The sequence below is a fragment of the Dreissena polymorpha genome, chromosome 2, assembly GCF_020536995.1.
Source record: "Dreissena polymorpha isolate Duluth1 chromosome 2, UMN_Dpol_1.0, whole genome shotgun sequence".
Taxonomy (NCBI): domain Eukaryota; kingdom Metazoa; phylum Mollusca; class Bivalvia; order Myida; family Dreissenidae; genus Dreissena; species Dreissena polymorpha.
In genome coordinates this window covers 82601768-82616957 of record NC_068356.1, presented here as the reverse complement: position 1 = coordinate 82616957, position 15190 = coordinate 82601768, and the positions used below count along the sequence as shown (strand labels likewise).

Genomic DNA, 15190 nt, shown 5'->3' with positions numbered 1-15190 from the left:
ATACCCAAGCTTGATTCACATCTGTGAAATAGAATAGACTTTCTTGTAGAGACCAAACACGGGTCTGTCCAAATAAAGGAACTTTTTTTCCATTTGATTTCATAAACATTCATCATTTTTTGTTGAAAAATTATTGCATGTGACAATATATTTATGTTCAGCTGGCATTGATTAGGTCTTACATACATTAGTACACCAGCTATAGAATGCTATTTCTAAAGAAAAATTATTAATAAAAGACACAACTTTTCGTAAAAAACAAAACACTCCTTCTACTAGTTAATTTAATTATTTTATGATCATTGCATTTCGGCCGTCATGGTCTTGGCCATCACTTAATGGGCATTCACTTGGACCATGAAGGGCTATGGCCGTAAAGACTCAACTGTTACATGCATGTGTGAACTGCTTTCTGAGAATACTGGGCATAATGCATGTGCGTAGTGTTTCCCCAGATAAGCACAGGCTAATCAGGGACAACACTTTCTGCCTTTAAGGTAGTATTTGTTTCAGTCTCCTCTTAACAAACAGCACAGGCTAATCTTGGACCTACATGCATTGAGCCCAGTTTTCTCAGGCTAATCTTGGACCTACATGCATTGAGCCCAGTAAAGCACATGCTAATCTTGAACCTACATGCATTGAACCCAGTTTTCAAGCACAGGCTAATCTTGGACCTACATGCATTGAGCCCAGTAAAGCACAGGCTAATCTTGGACCTACATGCATTGAGCCCAGTAAAGCACAGGCTAATCTTGGGCCTACATGCATTGAGCCCAGTTTTCAAGCACAGGCTAATCTTGGACCTACATGCATTGAGCCCAGTTTTCAAGCACAGGGTGACCTTGGACCTACATGCATTGAACCCAGTTTTCAAGCACAGGCTAATCTTGGACCTACATGCATTGAGCCCAGTAAAGCACAGGCTAATCTTGGACCTACATGCATTGAGCCCAGTTTTCAAGCACAGGCTAATCTTGGACCTACATGCATTGAGCCCAGTAAAGCACAGGCTAATCTTGGACCTACATGCATTGAGCCCAGTTTTCAAGCACAGGCTAATCTTGGACCTACATGCATTGAGCCCAGTTTTCAAGCACAGGGTGATCTTGGACCTACATGCATTGAGCCCAGTTTTCAAGCACAGGCTAATCTTGGACCTACATGCATTGAACACAGTAAAGCACAGGCTAATTTTGGACCTTCATGCATTGATCCTAGTTTTCAAGCACAGGCTAATCTTGGGCCTACATGCATTGAGCCCAGTTTTCAAACACAGGCTAATCTTGGACCTACATGCATTAAGCCCAGTTTTCAAGCACAGGCTAATCTTGGACCTACATGCATTGAGCCCAGTTTTCAAGCACAGGCTAATCTTGGACCTACATGCATTGAGCCCAGTTTTCAAGAACAGGCTAATCTTGGACCTACATGCATTGAGCCCAGTTTTCAAGCACAGTCTAATCTTGGACCTACATGCATTGAGCCCAGTTTTCAAGAACAGGCTAATCTTGGACCTACATGCATTGAGCCCAGTTTTCAAGCACAGTCTAATCTTAGACCTACATGAATTGAGCCCAGTTTTCAAACACAGTCTAATCTTGGACCTACATGCATTGAGCCCAGTTTTCAAGCACAAGCTAATCTTGGACATACATGCATTGAGTCCAGTAAGGCACAGGCTAATCTTGGATCTACATGCATTGAGCCCAGTTTTCAAGCACAGGCTAATCTTGGACCTACATGCATTGAGCCCAGTTTTCAAGCACAGGCTAATCTTGGACATACATGCATAGAGCCCAGTTTTCAAGCACAGGCTAATCTTGGACCTACATGCATTGAGCCCAGTTTTCAAGCACAGGCTAATCTTGGACCTAAATGCATTGAGCCCAGTTTTCAAGCACAGTCTTATCTTGGACCTACATGCATTGAGCCCAGTTTTCAAGCACAGGCTAATCTTGGACCTTCATGCATTGAGCCCAGTTTTCAAGAACAGGCTAATCTTGGACCTACATGCATTGAGCCCAGTTTTCAAGCACAGGCTAATCTTGGACCTACATGCATTGAGCCCAGTTTTCAAGCACAGGCTAATCTTGGACCTACATGCATTGAGCCCAGTTTTCAAGCATATGCTAATCTTGTACCTACATGCATTGAGCCCAGTTTTCAAGCACAGGGTGATCTTGGACCTACATGCATTGAGCCCAGTTTTCAAGCACAGGCTAAACTTGGACCTACATGCATTGAGCCCAGTTTTCAAGAACAGGCTAATCTTGGACCTACATGCATTGAGCCCAGTTTTGTCAGTCTAATCTTTGACCAACATGCATTGAGCCCAGTTTTGTCAGTCTAATCTTGGACCTACATGCATTGAGCCCAGTTTTGTCAGTCTAATCTTGGACCTACATGCATTGAGCCCAGTTTTGTCAGTCTAATCTTGGACCTACATGCATTGAGCCTAGTTTTCTCAGGCTAATCTTGGACTTACATGCATTGAGCCCAGCTTTCCCAGTCTTATCTTTGACCTACACGCATTGAGCCCAGTTTTTATGCCCCTGGTAGGGTGGCATAAAGCAGTTGAACTGTCGGTCAGTCAGTCAGTCAGTCTGTCCGTCCTTCTGAAAATTTGAACATTGGCCATAACTTTTGCAATATTGAAGATAGCAACTTGATATTTGGCATGCATGTGTATCTCATGAAGCTGCACATTTTGAGTGGTGATAGGTCAAGTTCATCCTTCAAGGTCAAAAGTCAAAAAATACAATCCAAGAGAAGTAATAAGCTTTAAAAGGGAGATAATTTCTAAACCTGCCAAATGATACATTGACATTTTATTTCAAAGCAGCGCAATAGGGGGCATTGTGTTTCTGACGAACACATCTCTTGTTTCAGGCTTATTTTGCACCTACCTGCATTGAGCCCAGTTTTCTCCGGCTAATCTTAGACCTACATGCATTGAGCCCAGTTTTCTAACAGGCTAATCTTGGATCTACATGCATTGAGCCCAGTTTTTTCAGGCTAATCGTGAACCTACATGCATTGAGCCCAGTTTTTTCAGGCTAATCGTGAACCTACATGCATTGAGCCCAGTTTTCTCCGGCTAATCTTAGACCTACATGCATTGAGCCCAGTTTTCTAACAGGCTAATCTTGGATCTACATGCATTGAGCCCAGTTTTTTCAGGCTAATCGTGAACCTACATGCATTGAGCCCAGTTTTTTCAGGCTAATCTTGGACCTACATGCATTGAGCCCAGTTTTCCTACAGGCTAATCTTGGACCTACATGCATTGAGCCCAGTTTTCTCAGGCTAATCGTGAACCTACATGCATTGAGCCCAGTTTTCTCAGGCTAATCGTGAACCTACATGCATTGAGCCCAGTTTTCTCAGGCTAATCTTGGACCTACATGCATTGAGCCCAGTTTTCCTACAGGCTAATCATGGACCTACATGCATTGAGCCCAGTTTTCCTACAGGCTAATCTTGGACCTACATGCATTGAGCCCAGTTTTCTCAGGCTAATCTTGGACCTACATGCAGTGAGCCCAGTTTTCCTACAGGCTAATCATGGACCTACCTGCATTTAGCCCAGTTTTAAAGCACAGGCTAATCTTGGACCTACATGCATTGAGCCCAGTTTTCTCAGTCTAATCTTGGACCTACATGCATTGAGCCAAGTTTTCTCTTGACGAGGCTTATTCACTACAGCTTAATGATGATTTTCGAATTTTCCACAATTTTTCCACAATAAAATAGGAAATATCAGGATTACATCATTTTCCCAAATAGAACCCCTTTTGCATTATTTTTACAGACCTGTACAAATCCAGCCCACCAAAACCAAAATATTCCTTATCAGGGATATGAGTAGTCAGAGGGAATGAACATTCTGTTGACATGTAATGGGCAACATGATATCCATAATGAAGTGCCAAACCTCTCAAAACAGACATACAAATAATTGCACCTTATCTCTAAAAACCTTTCATTTACCTCTCATACTAAAGATGCCAATTAAACAGTATACTGTATTCATCATGGTGAAGTCCTTACTGTTTGTAATTTTGTTTCTCGATCCTTGTAAACATTGCTGGCGATCTTTTCTTTCTCAATATGGTCAGCAGATTTTTAGTGTCAATTTATGGAACTTAACCTAAGGATAATTGGAAAAATCGTACTCCCTCCGGAATGTACTCATAAAAGCTTATAGCATTAAAGAAGAACTATTTTGCCTTCCCGGGATAGTCTATGTGCCTTGACCATTCAGAAACTGGCATTGCTTTAAGAATTATATCTTCATTTTTTGTAGCCATTTTAAATTAGACATGGCCTTTTATAAAATTGTACTACTTCACTATGCGGATAATGCTGCCAATACAATATTAAGAGATTTTTAAATTGGACTTTTTCTAGCCGCTTATGAAATCTCCTGTGGAATCCGTCATACTCCCCTCAGTTCTATTTTTTTCAACAACTTTACAAAAATCTCAGAAATGAGCCCTGCGAATGTATAATCCGTGGAAATCCGCTGATCTAATTATTTACCTTCTGCAACTTCCTCCACTCTGCAATCTCCAGAGGTATGCTGGTCTCCAGCTTGCAGACTCGCTGCTCCACCACCTCCAATCTGTCACAGATCCCATCCAGAGCTTTATCAAAGGCAGGGAGAGGTCGCCCAGATTTCCTCTGTCCACAAAAATGAGATTTTATCCTTTTTTTTCTTTGTCTTAAATTGTTTGAAGATATGTATCCAGCAACAGCGTTAGAGTTTTCTTACTCATTGCGGAGAAATTTAACTAAGGATACAGTCATCTTAGACCGTAACTATTATTGAGATATAAACAATAAATAGTTCTCTTTTCCCAGCTTTTACAGTCTCAATGTTTGAGAGTAATGGACCTTATTTTTGAGAACATAACTAACAAGAGCACCGCCTTGCGGGTGCAGACCGCTCATCTATTTATCTGTTTAAAGGTGAAGGGACCTATCTCAATACTTCAATAAAAAAAGATGGAGGGGTGGGGTGGAGAGGGGTGTATAGTGTTGGGGTGTGGTCAATAATTACATTATCTTCCAAAAATAAGAAATAATAAGAGGCCCATGAGGTCCTGAATCGCTCTACTGCTATAAACACTGTGCAAGTTTGGAAAGAATAAGATGGAAACTGTGTACTTGATCGCGCAAACAAGGAGAATTTTCTCAAATTCAAGAGGAGATTATTGTGTACTTATTTCTCCGATACTGCTCATATTCAATAGGGTTCAAGTCCTCATTGATATAAAGATACTGTGCAAATTTGGAAATAATTGGATGAAAACTGTGGAATTAATTGCGTAAATAAGCGGGATTTCAAATTTTTTCTCATATTCAAGGGGAAGTCATTCTGGACTTATTGCTTCGATATTGCTCTTTTTAAACAAGAGCTGTCAGAGGACAGCGCGCTTGACTATTCGACTGCTTGACAGTATAACGTAAGCCATCATGGGGAAATTGTTCATATTCAATAATTTATTAGACGATCTTTCAAAGAAAAAAAAAATATATATATTCGGGGGTGGGGGGGTGGGATAAGGATTCTGTGTTGGGGCGTGGGGTATTGTTTGGGTGGAATCCATTGATAAAAAAAGGAAAAAAATAAAAAAAATTGGAGGGTGGGGTAAAAGGGGGGGTTGAGAGGGTGTATAATGTGGGGTGTGGTCATTTATTAGATGACCTTTCATAAATAAAAAAAATAAATAATAATAATAATTGGCGGGGGGGGGAGAGGGGGGGGGGCAGGGATTCTGAGTTGGGGCGTGGGGTATTGTTTGGGTGGAATCCATTGTGGTATTCAGGTAAGTGTTGTTTTGTGAAAGTATTCATAAAATCTGATCATAAATAAAGTTATGGCAATGTAACTAAAGTAATATGCATATTGTAAATGGAAAAAGGGCCATAATTCTTACAAAATGCTTGAAACAGTTGTCTGCTCTTGTTTATAGATTGGGGTCATGTTGGTAAAGAAGTTTGCAAAATATGAAAGCAATATGTCAAGGGACTGTGCAAGTTTGCCAAGAATTGGATGAACATTATGGACTTTTATCACATAAAAAAACTGAATTTTCATTTTTTTTCTCAAATTCAAGGGGAGATAATTCTGGACTTAAAACTTCGATATTGCTCATTTTCAATAGGGTTTTATCATCATTCAGATAAAGACACTGTGCAAGTTGGGAAATAATTGGATGAAAACTGTGGACTTTATTGCGTAAACAAGCCTTATATAACAATTTTCTCAAATTCAAGGGGAGATCATTCTTTACTTTTTACTCTGATGTAACCCATTTTCAAAAGGGTTTGAGTCCTCATTAATATAAAGACACTGAACAAGTTTGAAAAGAATCGGATGAAAACTGTGGACTTTATCGCGTAAACAAGAAAAAGTCTAACACACACCGACGGACGAAAACCACACCATCCCATAAGCTCTTCTGGCCTTTGGCCAGTAGAGCTAAAAATGAAAAAAAAAAAAAAAAAAAATTTGGGGGGGGGGATTCTTGGGTGGGATAATTGGACAGTTTTTAAAAAATAAAATAATAAAAATATATATTTTTGTTTTTCAACCATGTTTCAAAAAAAAAAATTGGGGGGGGGGGGGGGCTGGGGTGGTATAGTGTAAGGGTGTGGTCATTTATAGGATGATCTTTCAAAAATAAAAATAAAATAAACAAGAGATGTGTTTGTCAGAAACACAATGCCCCCTATTGGGCCACTTTGAAGCCATAAATTTGACCTTTGACCTTGAAGGATGACCTTGACCTTTCACCAATCAAAATGTGCAGCTCCGTGAGATACACATGCATGCCAAATATCAAGTTGCTATCTTCAATATTCAAAAAGTTATGACCAAACTTCAAGGTTAAAAGTTTTAGGAAAGAAAAATACAATGATATTTGACATTTGACCTTGAAGGATGACCTTGACCTAGACTATTCACCACTCAAAATGTGCAGCTCCATGAGATACACATACATGCCAAATATCAAGTTGCTATCTGTAATATTAAAAAAGTTATCAAACTTTAACCAAGGTTAAAGTTTTGGGACACACACAATGACAGACAGGCCAAAAACAATATACCCCCCGATCTTTCGATCCGGGGGGCATAAAATAAAAATTACTTTTTTTTGGGGGGGGGGAAGGGGGGTTATGCAACTTGTCGTGTACAGTCCCCTTATGATAGTTTGCGAGTGTTCCAAGTCTGAATGCAATAGCTATGATACTTTAGGAGTAAAGTGGACCAAAACACAAAACTTAACAAAATTTTCAATTTTCTAAGTATAAAGGGGCCATAATTCTGTCAAAATGCCAGTCAGAGTTACATAACTTTGCCTGCACAGTCCCCTTATGATAGTTAGTAAGTGTCCCAAGTATGAAAGCAATAGCTTTGATACTTTAGGAATAAAGTGGACCTAAACACAAAACTTAACCAAATTTTCAATTTTCTAAGTATAAAAAGGGCACATAATTCTGTCAAAATGCATGCCAGAGTTATCTAACTTTGCCTGCCCAGTCCCCTCTGATAGTAAGTAAGTGTACCAAGTTTGAATGCAATAGCTTTGATACTTTATGAGAAAAGTGGACCTAAACACAAATCTTAACCGGACGCCGACGCTGAGGTGATGACAATAGCTCTTCTTTTTTTTCAAAAAATATATGAGCTAAAAATCAAATGAGTAAGAAACTAGGACTTTTTTAACCATTATATATGGAATATTATATCTAAACATTACTGCTTTAATTTCATGAATATATATTGAAACATAACTTAGCAACAGAAGTTCAAACATACAAAAGTGGGCCAAGTCGAGTTTTCTGGGTTGCGTTCCAATCTTTTCTTCCCCAGTATTTTGGCTCTCATGGATTCTCTGCGCAGTTCAAGCTGCCTGGTTCGCAGTCGGGTGCGCACAGGACTCCTAGCCCAGGCCTCGCGATCGTCACTGGCCTGCGCATCTGGGTCGGCTGAGCTTCTAGATGTGCACTGGCTGCTGGGCTGCGGATATTATAGAAAGAAAATAAACATGTCAATTGTCTGATTTAGGATAATTGTCAAATTTTAGTTTTACCTATTCTTGCAACATTCTGTATCATTTAATACTGCTTTAAGAATGAGTTTTTTAGGTTTTTGAAATGTCTTTTGTTGCTATTTCACAGCTTGATAATGTTATTTGGATTTCAATAGTTTTTTAAACACTTTTTGAAATGGTTTTCCCTTTTTCACAGATACAGAATTGATTTCCTTTCCCATTTGGTAATCTTTAATATGTAAATATTAAATTGAAATTGTGTAAATTGTATTTGTCAATAAATAACTTTACCATGTGAATAATATTATATTCAGCAATTATAAGGTGGATGGCTGGATGCATTTATTAGGTTTGATTATCATATACACACTTTGTCAGCACATACCTCTTCCTCCATTGAGGGCTTTTCTTCACTAGAAAACGACTTGTCCCTTATATTCTTCACCTTTTTCTTGATAGACCGACATCTCTTTACAATGTTTTCTCTTAAGCTGAAGATGCCTTGTTTTTTATGTGACTTTTGGAGCTCACCACTAAGTCCACTGTCAACGATTTGCTTCTGTATAAAAATCACAAATTAACATATAAAAAAAAAGAGCATTAATTTCTTAAGTCCAAATGAAATATCTGTTCCGTATATGTTTTGTACATTTGTATATTAAGCTTTTAAGCAGCAAAGAAGCATGTGATTTTTTTTTAAAGTTGTTTAGCTCTCAGTTTACAAGGTTTACATAATAAAAATTATTAATAATCCTGGCAAAATTATTGTACAAGTCGTCAAGGTAAATAGTTGTAGAAATATCCATGATAACAGCAGTAATTAAAACCATCATATGCCATACATTGTTGAATTTTTACTTCTTTCAATAATTTTGCAGTATTTAGCAGTGCAGGGATAATGCTAACACCCGCAGAATGACATCATTTTGTTTATTTTATTACATCATTTGTTGTGTAACTTTTTGCGTGCTTTTTCGTTAGTTCATTTTCAAAATAAAGACAGAACATTTTCAGACAAGGGACAAAATTGTCACAAAACCAGGTTTTCATTGTGAAAAAATTCTGATAAAGGGAGAAAACTCAAACTGAACTTTTGAAATGAACAAACAAAATTAACCCCCTTTGTATTTTTTTTTTTAAATCTATTTTTAGTTGTGGCGACCTTGACATTGGAGATATTGACGTGATTCTTTCGTGCGACACACCGTCCTATGATGGTGAACAAATGTGCCAAATTATTTTAAAATCTCACAATGAATGACATAGTTATGGCCAGGACAAGCTCATTTATGGCCATTTTTGACCTTTGAACTCAAAGTGTGACCTTGACCTTGGAGATATCGACGTAATTATTCGCGCGACACACCGTCCAATGATGGTGAACAAATGTGCCAAATGATTTTAAAATCTGACAATGAACGACATAGTTATGGCCCGGACAAGCTTGTTCCGCTTGCCCGCCAGCCAGCCAGCCCGCCCGCATTCGCCAATCTAATAACCTTCGGAAAACCTGGTTAAAAATTATTTAACAAGAAACCGTCGGAGACGGGTGATGCTCCCCAAAGTTTTTTTTTGTCACAATATTGCACTATATATTCAGATAAATGGAAACGTCTTGAGGGCACAGTAGTTGGGGGGACAAGAATTTTGTATAGAAAATTTCAAAGGGCCATAACTCTGTGAAAAATCATCCGACCAGAACCCGCTGATCATATGCACATCTCCTCTTGGTAGTGAAGCTTCCCATAAAGTTTCATTGAATTCCGGTCATTAGTTGCTGAGAAATAGCCCGGACAAAAATTGTGCACGGACGGACGGACAGACTGACAGACAGACAGACAGACGCACACATGGACAGACAAAGCGGCGACTATATGCTCCCCCAAAAATAAATTTTGGGGGAGCATAATAAATAGAGCTTCAAGTAAGTTTCTAATACAGGTCAGTTTATTTGCCTAGTCTTATGGTTTCAGTGATCTCTCCTCCACTTAACACACTAATCTAGTATTTTATATGCATACCTTCATGCTCAATATTTTACAATGATGGTCTTATGGCATTGTTTAAATTCAACCACTGCTACCCTACCTTGTCAATGGTGCTGTCATGTGGCAGTTCTTCATCCAGGCTGTAAGCCCTTTCTGTGAACTCGATGCCTCCATTCTGCTTGTGTATGTCAAGCCTCTGGAATGGTCTTTTTCCGTTATGGCGTTTAGGTGTTTCCTAAACAACATTTAAGAAAGTTTAATACACTGCCAGCCTTTCTACCGTCAAAGTTAGGGGTTTCCCAACATCAAAAACTCATTTGAATATTTTCTGATCATTACATTTAATTTGCTGTCATTTGTTGGCTTTCATGAATATTAATAAGCCATATACTTTTGCCTTGAACATTCATACAACCCATTAATAACTTGTGAAATCCATGATAGTTCTTCCCACTCAGTTTACCTTTCTGACAAACTTGCAGGACTGCATGGGGCTACAATCATGATCTGCGACAAATGCCTGGAGATTCATATCAGCAGGTTTTTCTGCGGGGCGTTTTCTGGAGAACACTCCTTCAGCTTTTGGAGAGTATATGGAGCTGTCTAGGAATGTACCACAGTTTGGTTCGGCAGCGCACTTTAAATGACACAGTCGCTTACACGCTGGAAAAAAACATGTGAAAAATGACAGCCTTGGGTATGATACAATTTTACCACTTAGATACGTTTTTAACCCTTTACCACTAAGATACGTATTTTGACACATTTGTAGTCCCTAAGAACGTTTCATTTAATTAAATACCTTTCTTACTAAATTAAGGTTTGTAATGCTTCAATTCCAACCTTTAGATACTTATGAGCAGCAAACAGCCTAAAACCTGAAGAGAATGCGAGTTACCTGCAGGCTGTTCTGGTTTTATGCTGTTTGGACAGGGTTAATCATTTATGAGATTGAAAATAAAATGTTAAGGCTTACACAACTATACAAAATGATTATTTTTTAAACTGTCACATTAAGAGAGAATTCAACAATCATCCCATCTTGGTATCAGTAATATGCTTTCTATTTTCAAAAGGATTCTTTTTTTTGGTCAAATTATAAGGCACAGCTTAAAAAGGTCATTTGTCAAAAATCATTAAATGTATTTCTAAAGGAAGATTCACTATGAATTACATACAACAAACACAAGTTTAATTTTAACTCTTTCAGTGCTGGAACCGAATTTTGAAGGCCTTTGCAAACAGTTTGGATCCAGATGAGACGCAACAAAACATGGCGTCTCATCAGGATCCAAACTGTTTGCTATTCTGATAGTATTCTTGGAATACAAATTGAAGAAAAAGCTAAATTTAGAAATTCAGAAGACAAAATTTTAGCAGAAAACAAATTTCCCAGCATGCAAAGGGTTAAAAAATTAAGTGCTACAAGTATAATCAGGTTTTTTTCCCTTCTTTGTGACCCGCGGAAAATCGGCCCTTTCCCCTCCGATTTTTTGTTCCCCTCAGCTGGCAAATTTTCCCCTAGATTTCATTTTCCTCTCAATTTTTTTTTTTTTTAACCTTTAAATATATAAGTTAACCTAATCCAGTGAAGAAAATAGAAAAATATTGCATTATTAAATTTTCTGTTTCCTTTAATTTGTTTTAAAAACAGTAAAATATGCTTTCGTGTGATTTTTTCCCCCAAAATCCGGCGATTCGCGTGATTTTTTTCCCCTCAAAAAAGGCCAGGCCCTTTCCCCAAAATCAGATAAAAAACCCTGATATTCATATTACAACATCTAATTATAAAAACATATAAATGATCTTAAATATACATATATTTTTTTTCACAATTTTCTGTTTACTGATTAAAAACTAAATCTATACAATCAGTCATGTACAAATAATCTATTGTACATGTATGTTTTAATTGCCCAATGTCATGTCCACTGCTATAAATTTCCAATAAAAAAATCCCAATAAATCTCAATTTTAAAAATTTCCAATAAATAGAGATTGAAAAATTCCCAATAAATGTAAAAAAATGCAATCAAACAATTTCAAAAATACTCATCAAAGTATGTAGACTTTGCATACCTAGATATAATAGAACCATTTCTAAATTGTAAGTGAATAAAAATAGGGATGCAAGAGGTTAACCGGTTAACCTAACGAAACGACCAGTTAACCAGTTACATTTCGAGAAATAGTTAACCTGGAAAAAAAGGTTTTTTTTTCATGGAATAATTTGTACGATTTTACTTTTTTCGCGTGACATACTGCCAACTTGCGCTGACGACTAGTAAGAACAACATGCAGAACCATCGACGGTAATAAATAACGTGTCAACAATCAAAGTAATAAAGCAATTAATCAATACCTTTGTGATAACAAAGAGGGGGTACGTTTTGATAACTGACACTATTGTTTTATTGACTCACTAAAATTGAACTAGCAAACTGCGGTGAGTGGGAGCTATTAGCGAAGACGTAATTGACACGTTTAATGAACTCGCGATAAAAAACAGTTGAGACATGGGACGGCTTATTTTGATATTTTGTTAACCAATATCCAATACTGATTGCTTGCGAAAATACTGTGTTTTTAAGTAACGATTTTATCAAGAATTGCATTTGTATTTAAAATCTTGACTGAGTTAACATCGTGTTTGTTTATCAAAAATTAATATCATTATCATAATTTACGTCCAACAATTCCACCATTACCGTCCGATGCAAGTTTTATTTAAGAAAGCAAATTATTAACTTATTAAATAATTAAACATCAATTAAAAATATTAAAAATATAAAACCGTTAAATTGAGTATTTTTGTAATTCCTTAAAATTTGCGTGCTATGGTACGTTAACAAACATACGTAACTATCAGTTTTTGAGATCATAATACTTAGTTACTTCGCTATTAAATAAATGTACTGATTATATTAAATATTAAACTTACATTTTGTTAAAAAGTAATTTAATTTGCATTCTTGTCCTTTTTTTTACCCACATTTTTTTTAATCGTATCGTAATGAAACTCAAACGATAGTACTTCGGCTACAAACGCAAAAATGCAAACAACAAAATATGCAATTATCGAATAAGAACAGATGCGGATTCGTTGAACACACATACCTCGAATTGAAAGGCGAAAAACATTTTAGTTTCAAAACTTAAAACAGAATGAACAAAGGAACACACCATGTTTGTGAGCGATAAGACGCAAACGTAATATAAGTGGCCCAACCAAAAATAATTCAATAATACGTGAAAATGAACATTGTGTAGTTCTTTAATTTTTTTACTCCTATACATTTACGCATGAAAAATAGATAAAATAAATAGCATACATTAACAAAAGTACTAAAACAAGAGATTGCCAAGCAATATGGTCCCCTACCGGTGAAACTCCACCATTGTCAGTAAAAAAATTAATATTTTTTATACTTGTTGCCATAGCAACGAGAATTGTTGACGTAGGCACAAAAAAAATGACGTGCATAATCTCCATATTGCCATCTATCCATGTTTCAAGTTTCATGAAAAAATATTAAGTACTTTTAAAGTTATTGCAGGATCCAGAAAAGTGTGACGGACTGACTGACTGACTGACTGACTGACAGACTGACAGACAGACGGAGTGCAAACCTTAAGTCCCCTCCGGTTTCACCGGTAGTGGACAATACATTTATAATATATTTCATTACGAAACTTGCATGTTATCGACACAAGCGATTGCAAATTTGAAATTACTTTTGTTTCTAAAGAGCAGTTCGAGCGGTATGACATTTTTACGAACTCTAAATCATTTTAACTACTTAAGGCGTTTCAGTTAACCGGTTAATAACCGGCTACGAAAAAAGGTTAACTGGTTAATATTTTTTGTAACCTAAATAAAGTGTTTGGCACATATTTAACCAACCATGAATTTCCCCAAAACTACACACTGTACTGTATCATAGTCTCAACAACAGATCAAGGTAGAGTGCACAAATATTATTGCATAAATTATACGAAAATTAAAGTATCTGCGAGTGTCTTGTTGAAACCCTGACCCAATTCTTGGACATCCTCCACCACACAGGCTGCCAGATCCATTCCTGCTTATAATTGAATTCATTATTCAACTTCAGTGTGAAATTCAGCATGTGATCCTGGGCAAGTGCTGTTTCTGGTCATTCTTACATTCACATTTTTCTTACAGTAATCATTTAAAGTTCAAACAAACAACATTTTACTGGTTACATCATTGCATGGTTATGCATCATGAATGAAATTTCAAGAAAATTCCTGAATGGAATGCCCATTACAAATGAGCCCTGCTAAGGAAAGACACTTCGCGCTGTTATGGAATTTGGGTTGAAATGAAATCCATTCAAGGCAGAAAGTGTCATCCCTGATTAGCCTGTGAAGATTCTACAAGTTAAACTTGGACAACTTTTACACATCATGCCTGGTTTTCCCCGAACGCTGCTCAAATCATAAGAGTATTGGGATATAATAACACTGGTATGGATGACTAACATTTCTGTTCAAAAACAAGGGCAATAACTCTTGAAGGAAATCTTAGAATGTTATGGACACTTGATCAAAAGAGAGCCAGAAAATACTTAAGAAGCTGAAGACCCCATTGAGATTTGGATCTGTATAGTTACTCTTGGAAAGAAATCAGACACTTGACCAGCCATTCATTCTAAGACTTAAGAATTAAATATATTTAGGACCAAACAAAACAAATTCTGCCTTTGAATATAAACAGGCATATATTCAAACTATAAATTTTGCTTATGTCATACATGAATTGTTATATATTGCTTATTTAGAGGTATTGAATTGTGTTTCATATTGAAAAGTATTATGTTTCAGAGCAAAACAGTTTCAAATTTATCACATGCAATACCCTGTTTCCCATGTAATATAACCATAACAAATATTTTTATCTTACACATGTGTAATAAACTTTTAAATCGTTTTCATTGGCTTATTTTTCGTTCGATTGACCAATCGCATTTTGTTATTTTGCTGAAATGACATTGCAACATCAAATGATGTAACAAAATATAAACAACATTCGGGATTTATCATTATGTTTGCGGAAATATTTATTTGTCATTTAAAAGCATGTGATAAAAAAGATCTGACACTCGCTTACTA

The 15190-nt window shown here is 36.9% G+C and overlaps 2 protein-coding genes across 4 annotated transcripts in view; both read right to left on the bottom strand.

Annotated features, from left to right (window-relative positions):
- Positions 1-15190, bottom strand: part of LOC127867807 (trichohyalin-like) — a 291013-nt gene that overhangs the window by 89476 nt on the left and 186347 nt on the right. The gene's annotated exons all lie outside the window — the stretch shown is intronic.
- LOC127867805 (uncharacterized) overlaps positions 1-15190 on the bottom strand; it is a 63592-nt gene that overhangs the window by 22146 nt on the left and 26256 nt on the right. For both annotated transcript variants that reach the window (XM_052409263.1, XM_052409262.1), the window contains exons 5-9: positions 10518-10717; positions 10155-10289; positions 8452-8625; positions 7832-8032; positions 4546-4686 (exon numbers count right to left, since the gene is read on the bottom strand). In XM_052409263.1, coding sequence (XP_052265223.1) covers positions 4546-4686; positions 7832-8032; positions 8452-8625; positions 10155-10289; positions 10518-10717 — 851 coding nt within the window. The remainder of the gene's footprint in view (positions 1-4545; positions 4687-7831; positions 8033-8451; positions 8626-10154; positions 10290-10517; positions 10718-15190) is intronic.